At 40.7% G+C, this 12,121-nt stretch overlaps 1 protein-coding gene across 1 annotated transcript in view; it reads left to right on the forward strand.

Annotated features, from left to right (window-relative positions):
* The first annotated feature begins 612 nt into the window (after positions 1-612).
* Positions 613-12,121, forward strand: part of pkn1a (protein kinase N1a) — an 82,692-nt gene continuing 71,183 nt past the window's right edge. The window contains exon 1 of the mRNA XM_074689284.1: positions 613-1,445. Within this exon, the coding sequence (XP_074545385.1) occupies positions 1,425-1,445 (21 nt within the window). The 5' untranslated portion in view covers positions 613-1,424. The remainder of the gene's footprint in view (positions 1,446-12,121) is intronic.

The following is a 12,121-nucleotide window of genomic DNA, read 5'->3' on the forward strand; positions in this document are numbered from 1 at the left end:
CAATCACTAGATTTGGCGTTAACTCGTGGTTTTCAACCAAAAAAAAAAAAAAAACAGTTTGGAGACCTGCCCATTACTCAAGAAGGTGTTATGGAAGATTCTTAAAAAGTGGTGAAAACAGGTTGTTATGTAGATATATCGAAGCTTGTCAAAAACAAAACTTACTCAAAGTTGTCAATACTTAAAAGTATGTGGCAAGTCACAGTTCACCTATTAATACAGCCAGTCTATTATTTTGGTATTCAAACCACCATATTCAGATACCAAAAATACATGTAGTGAAGACATTTTTAGTTTGATGCCTAAACCCAGATTATCTAGCAAAGAGGTGTTTATCTATATGCATTTACACAGTCAATGGTTTGATGCATCAAAGGATGTTTGTGGTATAATTAATTGGATTTTTTAATTTTAACTTTATCGTATTAGTTACATACTTAATATCAATTTACAACTTTCTCCTTAAGTGTTGTATTAACATATCAACAGTTGGTTCATTAAAAGTTACAGTTGACAACGCTACTTGTGTGGGTCACATGACACATCCGGGCGCGCTCCCGCCGCCCACCCCTGGACCAATGAGCGGCCGGGCGGCACAGCTCGCGCGTCTGGAGCGCGCGGGGGCAGAGTGTAGCGTACAAGTGTTGAATGTGTGCTCCTCTGCCGTCAGTTAACCACTGTTTGAATGTAATGAGGTGGTGTCCTCACACATGTAGAGTACCGGCTTTCTTTGGAGTGTTTCGTACTTCAACCAGCGGTATGATCCTGAGGATATTGGCCTCCTTTTGTCCCTGCTCTCTGGCTGTGTGAGCGGCTTGTGAAGGGCTGACAAGCGGCTCTTTTTTTGTGTGTGGCATGTGATGCACACAAGAGACTGAGGCGTGTTCATGTCTCACGGACGTTACCGGGAAAAAGAGAAAAGGAGACGAGTCAGAGGCTGTGTCGCTTTCTGTTGTCTGTGGATGTGACTCTGCTTCTTGAGGACATGACGGAGCAGCGCTGCATGTGGATTTTACGAGGTTTTTGCTAGCTGTTGAATCAGAGAATCAGCAGAACAATGACTTTGGAGTTTCACATTTTCTCCTGAACATTCTTATTTTGAAATTCGTGGAAAGACGCGCGGACAGTGAACGCATCTTTATATTCTGTTGAATTGAGGGCCAACAGCACAGAGGACCAGTTCAGGCGCGGCCAGGCAGCCAACAATGCGGATTACCTCTTGACTGTTTGCTTTTGTGTCAATACAGACTGCTTGTATAAAGTCGAGATAAGCCTCGCAGCACAATTGCCTGTCATTTTCCGTGTATTCATTTTATTTATTGTGTTGGAAACAAAAGGAGACTGTAAGCCGACGTGCTGTACAAATCCCACATGTGCCCAGGTTGTCTGTGAAACTCACTAAGAGAGGAGCAACAGGGAAAACGATGGCCAACGACTCTATTCAAGTAAGTTGATGAGTATAGATATCCTGCAACCTGTTTGCATTTACTAACATGTTTTATCTCCTTTCCTGCCTTTACATGACTTTATCTGACCTCCAACTTCTGTCATACTAACCCCAAATGTCTCTCTTGTTCTCTATTGTAGACCTATCTACATCTACTTATCTACAATTTTCTATCTTTACCAGTTTCCATTCCCTTTCTGTAGGCCCCAAGTCTGAGAAAAGTAGCTAAAAATACATGCATACATAAATAAACACTAGGGATGCACGATATTATGGACACAATATCGGTATCGGCTGATAAAAGCTTAAAAACACGTTTATCGGTATCGGCAGATATGAACATTTCTGCCGATAAGCACAGCCGATAAGTTTTATTTTCCATCTGAAAAATAAGCTCCTTAAATAAAATGTAGCACTTCATTTATTTGCACTGCAGAGCTCTGTGTCTGTAACCAGGTTATTACAGTAGCTCTAAAATAGTGAAATGCAACTTGGTTATGTTTAAAAATGCATTGTACATTTAAAGTTCATGTGATCTAGAGAAATTATTTTTCTGTATTTCAATACTGAATGTCTTGAGTTTGAAAAAATAATACATTTCTTATTTATGGTAAAATCAAATGTTTTTTTTGTCTTGTTTTATGTGTGTTTCTTAAACAAATAAGACTGTCACAATTAGAGCAACATATAAATTCCAGTACAGGATAGACTTAGTTTTCTTTACAGTGAAAAAAACAAACAAACTTGTGATTATCGGTATCGGTATCGGCCAAAAGGGGTTTCGATATATCAGCATATCGGATATCGGCAAAAATCCAATATCGTGCATCCCTAATAAACACTGTATACGTCCTCTAGACATTATGCTTGTTGCCAATGTGTCTCTTGAAAACCAATAGTATGTAATTATTGAAATTAAAGAAAGGCTTAAACATAGAAAAAGCAACATTTTTAGATACATACATTTTGCCAAATCATGCATATTAATCAGATTTCATTTCCTGGAGAGACTCCCATTTCAAGCACCTTCAGTGGCCCCGGGACACCACTGTGAGGGACACCACCCTCTCAGGTGAATTGGAAACAGATAGTTTGTCTCGTTAATAATGCACTATGAGTCTTCTTTTGGAGAGGTCATATGTGCAGAGAGCTCACCAACCCTCAGGTATTGCACTGCCTTGGTTTTGCCATCATGTCTCCTGGTTCAGTTGTAGCTGTGTGCCTCTAAAGAGTTGGAGGAGAGCTGGGAAGTAAAGGTTGTTTCACACAGGCACAATAGTGGTTGTTTGTTGTAAAACAACACACATTTCAAACACTATTCCCAATTCCCATTGCTTGCTCTGTGTGTTTGTTTAGCACATAGGCAAACAAATAAAGAGCTCACGTAGCTTTTTTCAAGGGTGTGCTTGTATTTTTGTGCTATTTCAGGCGAAAGAGCTATTGATCTTTGCTTTCCACTTAAGAATCAGTGAAACAGTCAAGCAACCCATGAACTCAGCATGGCTTTTAGACTTCCTATGACTGAGTTAAGGTAGGCATTGTGACACTCATTCTGCTCAGTAGTGTTTGACAGCAACATTAGACTCTAAGCCAGTGTCTCCTATCATTTGTCATGGACACATGGAGCTGCAAACACAACGGGGACACATGTGTCGCAGTGTTTAAGCAGGTGTGTGCCTTTACCTGTTTGTTCTCCTGCAATCATACACTTTTGTTTGCACTCTGATATCAAACAGCAGAACTGGAAGTAAAGTGAAACATGTATTTTTTGGAGTCTACTGATGTGAGGAACATGTGAAAATGCAGAAGTGTAACAGTAGTAGTGAAAACAGCTGGTTAAAACGTTAGTTTGTTGGAAACGGTGTTCTTCATGATGTGTTTCTGTTTGAAGTCTTAAAATGCTGACTAAAGACTTCGCACTTCTGGTTTATCAACTTTTCAACCATTTTTGGCCTCTCTGACTCTACATCACAAGCTGTCTGTTTCTCAGTCTGCTGTATTTGTTCCTCAGGACTAAATCAAATCCTTCATTAAAGATGGAGATGTGCAGAGGTGGACAAAGAAAAAGAAAGGTTGTACTTCATCAATTCAGTGACTTTTCCCTTCAGTTTTATTAGTTTGTTCAGTGCAGATTTGTCAGCTTCACATCTTAATCTACTGCAGGAGTGGCCAACCAGTCAGAGACCAAGAGCCACAAAAATGACTGTGGTACTGCAAAGAGCCACATCACACAAGTGGTCTCAGAAACACACTTCCTCTCACACATAAACCAAATGACATATATTGAAAATCAATAAATTTCCATTTTTTAAAGTGAGATCTATTGTGCTTGTAAGTGCGTGTAAATCAGTACTTGGAGCCATGTCAAAGAAAAATTTATGTTTTTACTGCATAAGGGACAAAGTTCCATCTATCTATCTAGCACATGTAGAGAGAAACGAAACTGAAACTTAAGTATCCATCTCATCACCAAAGTATTGATCAATACTGATCACAACGTTGGCATTAATATATCAGTATTTTAGTCTGATCAGCAAGCCTTCACTCATAACAATAAACATATTTATTTTTATGATTTGATTGAAAAGCCACACACGGAAAGGTAAAGAGCCATACGCGGCTCACGGGCTGCAGGTTGGCCACCCCTGATCTACTGGATTGGGATATGGTGACTGTGGAGGCCATTGGAGTCCAGTGAACTCATCGTCATGTTTGAAATGATTTGAGCTTTGTGACATGAAGTGTTATCCTGCTGGAAGTCTCTATCAGATATAGGGATGTCCCAGTCTGATACAGGAGGTATCGGCGCAGATTTCGTTACGGGATCGGGACTGATACAGTTTTTACGTGTTTTGCGTCATGCTGTACAGCTGCTGTAAATCAAACCATGTTGCGAACATGTCTGCTATGTGGAACTTGGGGAAAGGTACCTTTCACATCTGACACGATACGATACGGCACCTGGCAATCGGTACCAGTACTCACCGGTACTCATTTTCAGTACTTTTTTGTGTTTATATGGTAAAAAATACTATTTTTTTAAATAATGAAATATTAAAAAACAACATTTTAACATATATATTCTTCAGTATATAACCTTGCAATGCTGTGTTCATGTCCAACATGGAAAAGCCAAGCGGCAACCACCGGTCTGAGAATATGAGACAATGCTGAAGTGCTAAAATCTGCTGTTTCACGAGTGCCCTCTTGAGGCTGGCTCCTAAAGTACAGGAAGTCACAAACACACCAAGCCAAAAAAAGCTGTTTTCAAAGCAGAAATTAACCTATTTACAGCCTGGTTCAAAAAACGTCTCCTGTCTGAGTCGCTAATTTTACTACCAGCTCCCACTGTACTGGGGGGGGTGAATTTTCTTTTTTCTGTAGGCGAAGCCCTTGCCACTACCAATATGGCCGCTATAGCCAATGTGCTTCATTTTCCGTTTCAGAAACAGACGGGTGATGTCCACGGGACTACGTCCATGTTTTATACAGTCTGTGGGAAAATCCCCTACTCTTCCACTCCCTCACAGTCACAAGGATGCATTTAGGTACCTAAACATGGTACTTCTTGGTTTTACGTGAATCGATACTCGGTACTTTTGACAGAATTAGGTTGGTACCTGTAAAAGTACCTAATTTGGTACTCATTCCTAGTGAAACTACTTCTCTTCCTCAAGGAGGTACCAACAGGGCTTTAATAAGACAAATATGAATCAGCATTTACAACTGAATCACGGAGGACAGGATTAATCAGAGAAAGGCATCAGTATCAGATTAGTATCAGCAAAACGCATCATGAAAAACTGTATCGGATCGAAAGTCAAAAATTCGATACTGGGACATCCCTAATCAGAAGATGGGTACACCATGCTCATAAAGGGATGGACATGGTCAGCAACAATACTCAGGTAGGCTGTGGACTTTAAACCATGCTCAGTTGGTGCTAAGGGGCCCAAAGTGAGACAAGAACCAGAATCAACCTGATGGATGGATCCATGCTTTCATGTTGTTGACGCCAAATTCTGACCCTACCATCTGAATGTGGAGCAGAAATCCAGACTCATCAGACCAGGCAACGTTTTTCCAATCTTCTATTGTCCAGTTTTGGTGTTGCTGTGTGAATTGTAGCCTCAGTTTCCTGTTCTTAGCTGACAGGAGGGTCACCCGGTGTGGTCTTCTGCTGCTGTAGCCTATCTGCCTCAAGGTTGGACGTGTTGTGTTTTCAGAGCTGGTTTTTGAGGCATTTTGTCCCAGACACCTTCCTCTTTTTGGGGACCTTTCTCTGTAAACCCTAGAGATAGTTTTGAAACTACAATTTGTGAAATACTCAGATGGACAACCATGCCTTGTTCAAAGTCCCTTGAATCATCTCTCTTTTCCATTCTGATGCTAAGTTTGACCTTTAGCTCTCAGACATTTGCTTTAACGAGCAGCTGAAGTTGAGGGAGAAAGATTCAGGTGTGTAGAGCAGGTGTGTACTACCCTAAAAGCCACATTATACTCACTTCTTTCTGACTCTTTTTATGGCTACATGGACGGAACAGCAGAAGAGAAACAGAAAAAGTTAGGAGTCACGACAACACCTGTAAATAGACTTTCATTTTGAAAATTGGTGTTTTTTTGGCGTGGACAGGATGACCACAACAACCAGTAGTTGAAACCCAGCTGCGTCACTCATCCACATAAAGTTCAGAGGGGAGTGGAGAACAAAGTGTGTGTGTGCAGTTGTTGCTTCTCTGACACGTTTCACTTGGTGAATTTCTCCTCGTAGCACACTTCAGCTGCTTCAGGAAATGTACTTGCCTACAAATCCTCGTGTTCACATAGGAACACACACACACCGATACAACATCTGACACGCACACACAGAGTCAGACACTCGAGGGAATGCATAGGAGTTCTTCCCATAAGCCTCGGCATGACGTAAGGAGACAGCTATGTGCACGGAGTCGGCTTTTCTCAGTGCTGCCCTGTGGCCATGTACGCAGACAGAATCCACAATAAAGCATCCAGGAACTCAAAGAGGGAATATTCTCATTCATGTTCCTGTCAGGCTCCTCTCTTTAATAAAACAATGTGTTCTGCTCACTGTGTGATATAGGGTCTCACATGAATAATGATATATTTAAACTGGAAACACATGATCGCAACCTCAGACTGACTGTAGCCTTTATGAAGAAGGATCCCTCAGGAAATGTTCACACTTAAACCACCAACAACCTCCATACATAATGTCCTCTGAAAGCTGCTGAACACATGAATCCAACCATCCCCTCACTTTAAAGGAAAGTGCATCGGTTATTCTGCAGCGGTCTGTTAAAACTTGCATGTAAGGCTTGGACACAGTGATGAATCTGTTCTCTGATGAGCTCTGTTAAGTGTCTCCACGCCGTGTCTGATGGCGTCCACATTACAGTAGCTGGTCTGTGGCCCATGCAGTCATGCTTCATGCACAGCTGAGGGGCTCTTATCCTATGACACCCCTGTGTTGGAATGTATATCACTACTGTGGTTGCTCTGAAATTACAGAGTATGTTCACTAGGAGTTAGGTTCAGCAGGGTTTCTGAAGAAGAAGCTCGAGGATGGCTCCTGAACAGGCCTGAGTGTGATCGTAACCTCACCTAACCTAACTGAAGCAAACAAATCCACACTCCTTACAGTCAGATTGTTAAACTTTAACTACCTAGTCTGGAGATAAGAAAACAGTCATAAAAAGTCATTATACAGCTGAAACGATTTTACAAAGTTAGACTCAGAATCTTTGGATTAGGGTTAGGGTTATTCCTGTTAAGGTCAATATTCTGGTTTCAGAAATATTTGGAATAACCCTTTAACATGTGTGAGAAAGCAAGGTTATTGCTGTTTACATGGTTTACTGATCAAAACAGCGACGCACAGACAACATCTCAACGCACAGAGAAGCTCATGACGCAATCTGCGTCATTTCCGTGTCGTCTTACTATATCCATAGCAGCAGCAACAACAACAACAGCAGCAGCAGCATGGCGGACTTCCTGTAGAATAGAATAGAATAGAATAGAACAGAACAGAATAGAATGGAATATTTCTTTATTTTGGCTTTGGCTCACCAGCACTAGAGACAGACAGCACTAAAATACAAAAAATGTCAAACATAAAAACGTATATAGGATACAGTATAGAACAAGGGTCTTCAACCTGTGGCTCTGGAGCCTCATGCGGCTCTTTGACTGCTTTGTAGTGGCTCCTTGTGGCTTTAAATAAACATAATTAAATAAAAAAACTTTTATTTTTCTTACAGAGGGTATTGATGATTTGAGAAATTGACAATAATAAAAAATAAAACAGCATTTTGCTGAACTAAATAATTAAACCTCTTGCAATAAAGGTTTCACTTTTTTGGAGATTTTTGCAATTTTTTTTTACTTTTTGCAAATTTTTGGAATTTCATTTTTTGTACTATTTTCAAATAAAAAAGAAACAGTTTCTAATGTTTATGAATTTCACCTAATTTTTGCAAATTATTTAAATTCCCTTTTTAAAAAACATAAATATGCCACTTTTTTCAGTTTCACAATTTTTGTTTTTTTTAGGGAATAAATGATTTTTTTTTTTGAATTTCAAAATTTAGGGAATTTCTGCAAATTTTGAACATTTTTGATTTTTTTTATTTATTTATTTTTTCTTTTGAAATTTAAAACATTGAAAAATTGTGGAACTTACTGAAATTTCATAAATTTTCAAAATTTATGACATTACAAATTTTTCTTTAGAAAAAGAATGTCTGTAAATTTATTAGAAATAAAAAAACCTAAAACATCGTCCAATATTTTAAACACAAAAAACTTCTTGTTTAGATATCTATTCCCTAAATTTTTACTATGTCTAGAATTTTAAACACATTTTTGTCATTATTGTGAAGATAAAGTAGATTTTGTGGCACCTGAATGACTCTTGTGCAAGAAAAGGTTGCAGACCTTTGTTATTGCTAATATTCCGAATATGAATGGGTTACTGACTGCAAGTATATGTTTCCAGTGATGTTTTTATTTCCTGAGTCCGGCTAAAGTTAACAGAGCTAGCACCACCAGCATTTGATCCTCACAGTAGATTAATGTCCACCTGTCTCTGCTAGTTACACAGTTCCTTGCCAAGAGTGGTCATCAGGACGTAGCAACCTTTGAATTTTCCTGAACTGAATAAGGACAAACTTCACTGTGCTAAAAGCTGTTAAGAGACCTCAATGCCTGTTAACCTTTTTTTTTCGTGGAGATAGTAGATCATTGTAGTATTGAGGAGCCAGACACATTGATATAAATGCTTAAAAACTGCAAAGTATATTTTCTCTGTACTCAGCGGCCCTAATTTTCAGTACTTTTTGTGGTTATGTGGTAAAAAATTATCAATTTGTTCAATGATAAAACATATATTTTCAATTTAACAAATTTATTCTTTAATTTATAAACTCTAAATGCTGTGTTCATGTCCAGCATGGAAAATCAACTACTCTTCCAGTCCCTCACAGTCATAAGGATGCATTTAGGTACCTAAACATGGTACCTTTTGATTTTATGTGAATCAGTACCTGGTACTTTTGACAGAATTCAGTCAGTACCTATAAAAGTACCTAACTCGGTACCCATCTGTGGGGTAAACCATGCAAAACCTTTCTTTACTTAAAAGTGCAAGTGAATTTTTGCTGTTTATCTTAAATACCAATTAAAATAACAATTTTTTTGTAACCAAATAATCTTTAGATAAACAAAAATCAGGTTTCCATGTATTCCCGTTCAGGATTTACATGTTACTTTTTCCAAGGAAAAACAACCTTCTGCTGTTAAAACAGGACATCCTGATTTATTTTTGAACACACCTGATTTGAATTACACGTTTGTATCGGTTTTAAACTGCAATGCGATGCATCATTACAATCCTGTAAATTATAATGACAGGACTGATAAATCCTTTGTGTTAGTGCTCAGGAAGTTGAAAGTTGCACTTTTCTTTGAGGGTTGTGCAGAGATGAACCTTTTCATCCAGTGATGAACCTCATGGTGTGATTATCTCAGTGTATGTTGTTGGTGGGAATTGTCCTGACATATTTTGGACCTCCTCCTCCTCCTCCTCCTCCTCTGCTGTCTCTGAATCTGTGTCACTTCCACAGGAGTATGTCAGTTGTAGGTTAGGCTTTGCCCGGGCCCAGGGTTGCAGGGTGGAGGGTGGAAGGGGAGGTCTAAAGGGCATTATGCTGATGATGAGGCTCCACAGCCGCAGCAGCACAATAGCTGGTATTGTCTGACACCAGCAGCCCAGATCACATTCAGTTCACTCCGAGTTCATTTTCCTCATCCTGACCGCAGCATGGCGGTGACCACACCCTCGCCGAGCCCATCCACCCGCCCGGCTGCCCGCTCCGGGGCCGCGCAGTGAAGACAAATCATGTGTGGTTAATGGTGTTTGGAGTGAACACTGAAATCCCTGGTGTATTAAAACCATGTTTGTGCTTCATTAGTTGGCCCCAGCAGCTGTTCTGAGCTTATGTTTCTCTTGGTGGATTTGAGCTGGTTCCTTTATCTCCCGCTAAAATCTCTCCTTCCCTCTGTGCAAACAGCCATAATTCTCATGACCTCATAGCAATGCAGCCCCACATTCCCCCTCCTCTCTCTCGGACACACACTCACAAAAACACACAACACACATACACAAAGAGGCCTGCTACACTGAGCTCATGAACTGTCATGACATCACCTGTCAGCGCCGCTCAGCCAGCGCCTCCAGCTCTCTGTGGGAGCACTGGGAGGAGTGGAAACTGCAGGCGTGATCAGGAAAGTGTCAAATCAAGTGATCAGGGCGGGTTCAGAGGAAAACTGTGAGTTCATCACGAGAAACTTCAAAGTTTTATGATGGAGCAGCTGTGATTCCTCACTTTCCCTCTCACGTGGGCTCAGGCTCGGATTGTCAACAACACCAGCAGCATCGCACGCTGACATGCGATCACCTTTGACCCCTCCTCATTACGGCAGAGCGTGGGGGGCCTCTAGGCTACACATATCGATCCTCCAGCCTCATCTGTGTTGTTTAAACAGGGTAACTATTCCTGCAAGTGCTGGGGGATTGTAGCATCAATCGACAGCTTAGAAAGCGTCGACTGAACGTGAAGTTTTCTCTGATTGGTGAAACTGAAAGCTCACTTAAAGATGTTTTTAGTTAAAGTGGAAGGGTGTTGTAATCTTTGGGTTTGGTTTCAGGGAAATGTTCTGTTCTCCTGGTGGAATGAGAGACGTGAGTGATGGATTACGAAAGCCATTGTTACGAGTTTATTGGTGAAATTGACTCAACAGCTCCTTTAATGGGGTTTGGTAACACTATATCTCTTACATGTGCACTCAGTTGATGCTTTTATCAAAGTTTTTCACCCCCTGCATCTTAAAGGTCCCATATTATGCAAAATTCACTTTGGACTGGTTTGAAAGTTTGCTTTCAGGACACGTGTGCTCAAACATGCGGAGATGAGGTCTGCCCTGCAAGAGTTACTGCTCCAGGCCCGCCCCTTGTACTGCCCCCTTCTGTGTAGCGTGTTTTTCACTTGGCAGCTTGGCTGCTTCGGTAAAATAAACATGGTGAAGGAACGAGCGAAGCACGGCGGTTGCTCTGTTGTTGCCTGCACAAAAGAGCACAGAAGCCTGTTTTTAACTCCATCATCTCAGGTTTTGAAGACGCTAGGGGTGTAACGGTACACAAAAATCACGGTTCTGTACGTACCTTGGTTTTAGGGTCACGGTTCGGTACATTTTCAGTACAGTATGGAACAACGCAAAACCATTTGCTTGTTTAGCATGTTTATTAAACCAAAAACTTGCCATTATACAGTGAGGGGGTAGGCTCTTCAAGCTCCGGTTGGTTGTTAGCAGCAGCCATGATGCTCAATTCAGACACAAGCTCCTGAAGCTCTTTGATATTCATCTTCTGATTGGCTCACCGTGAGGCATCACGTCCACATGATATGTACATGATCGCAAAGCACGAATCACAGACCACTTTCCTCATGAATATTAAAACGCCTTCCCTGCTCAGCCAATCATAGACGAGTACTCGCGTGAATATTAAAGAGCCATGTGCAGCGGCTAACGTAAACTTACTGTACTCGTTCGAATACAGCACTGTACCGAACCGAACGGTCTTATTGAGCGGTTCAGCACAGATACATGTACCGTTTCACCCCTAGAAGACGCAGTGGATTATTTTATTTTTGACGGAGATACAAAAACAACTCCCAAAATTTCACTTTGCTTTCTCAACGAGGGCCAGTACAAAGCAGGATTTGCCAAGAACCTGAAGCTGAAGCATGGATCTGTACCAAGTGTCCAACTGCTCTACCTAGTGCTATAGCCTGATGAATGTGGTTTTAGCATGGCAGCTAACGTAAGTTACGGTTTGTAACTTAGTTTCCTTACACTACATTAACACAAATGAGTAAATAATATCAGGGGATATTAAAAAGAAGATCTATGGACATATATTTCACGTGAAGCTAGCTTTATTTACATAATGTTATCTTTTGTTTGGATGGATGTGACTACTTGTTGTGGTAGCCCCTGGTGGAGCTAATGTTGTGCTACAGGGTAGCAAACGCTCAGACACCACTAATGTGTGTGTTACTGCTGCAGTTTAGTTTGCTTGAAAGACGTTCCTCA

Source organism: Halichoeres trimaculatus, unplaced genomic scaffold (assembly GCF_033239565.1).
Source record: "Halichoeres trimaculatus isolate MK-OKI-2021-1 unplaced genomic scaffold, fHalTri1.1 fHalTri1_scaffold_2, whole genome shotgun sequence".
NCBI classification, from domain to species: Eukaryota; Metazoa; Chordata; class Actinopteri; order Labriformes; family Labridae; genus Halichoeres; species Halichoeres trimaculatus.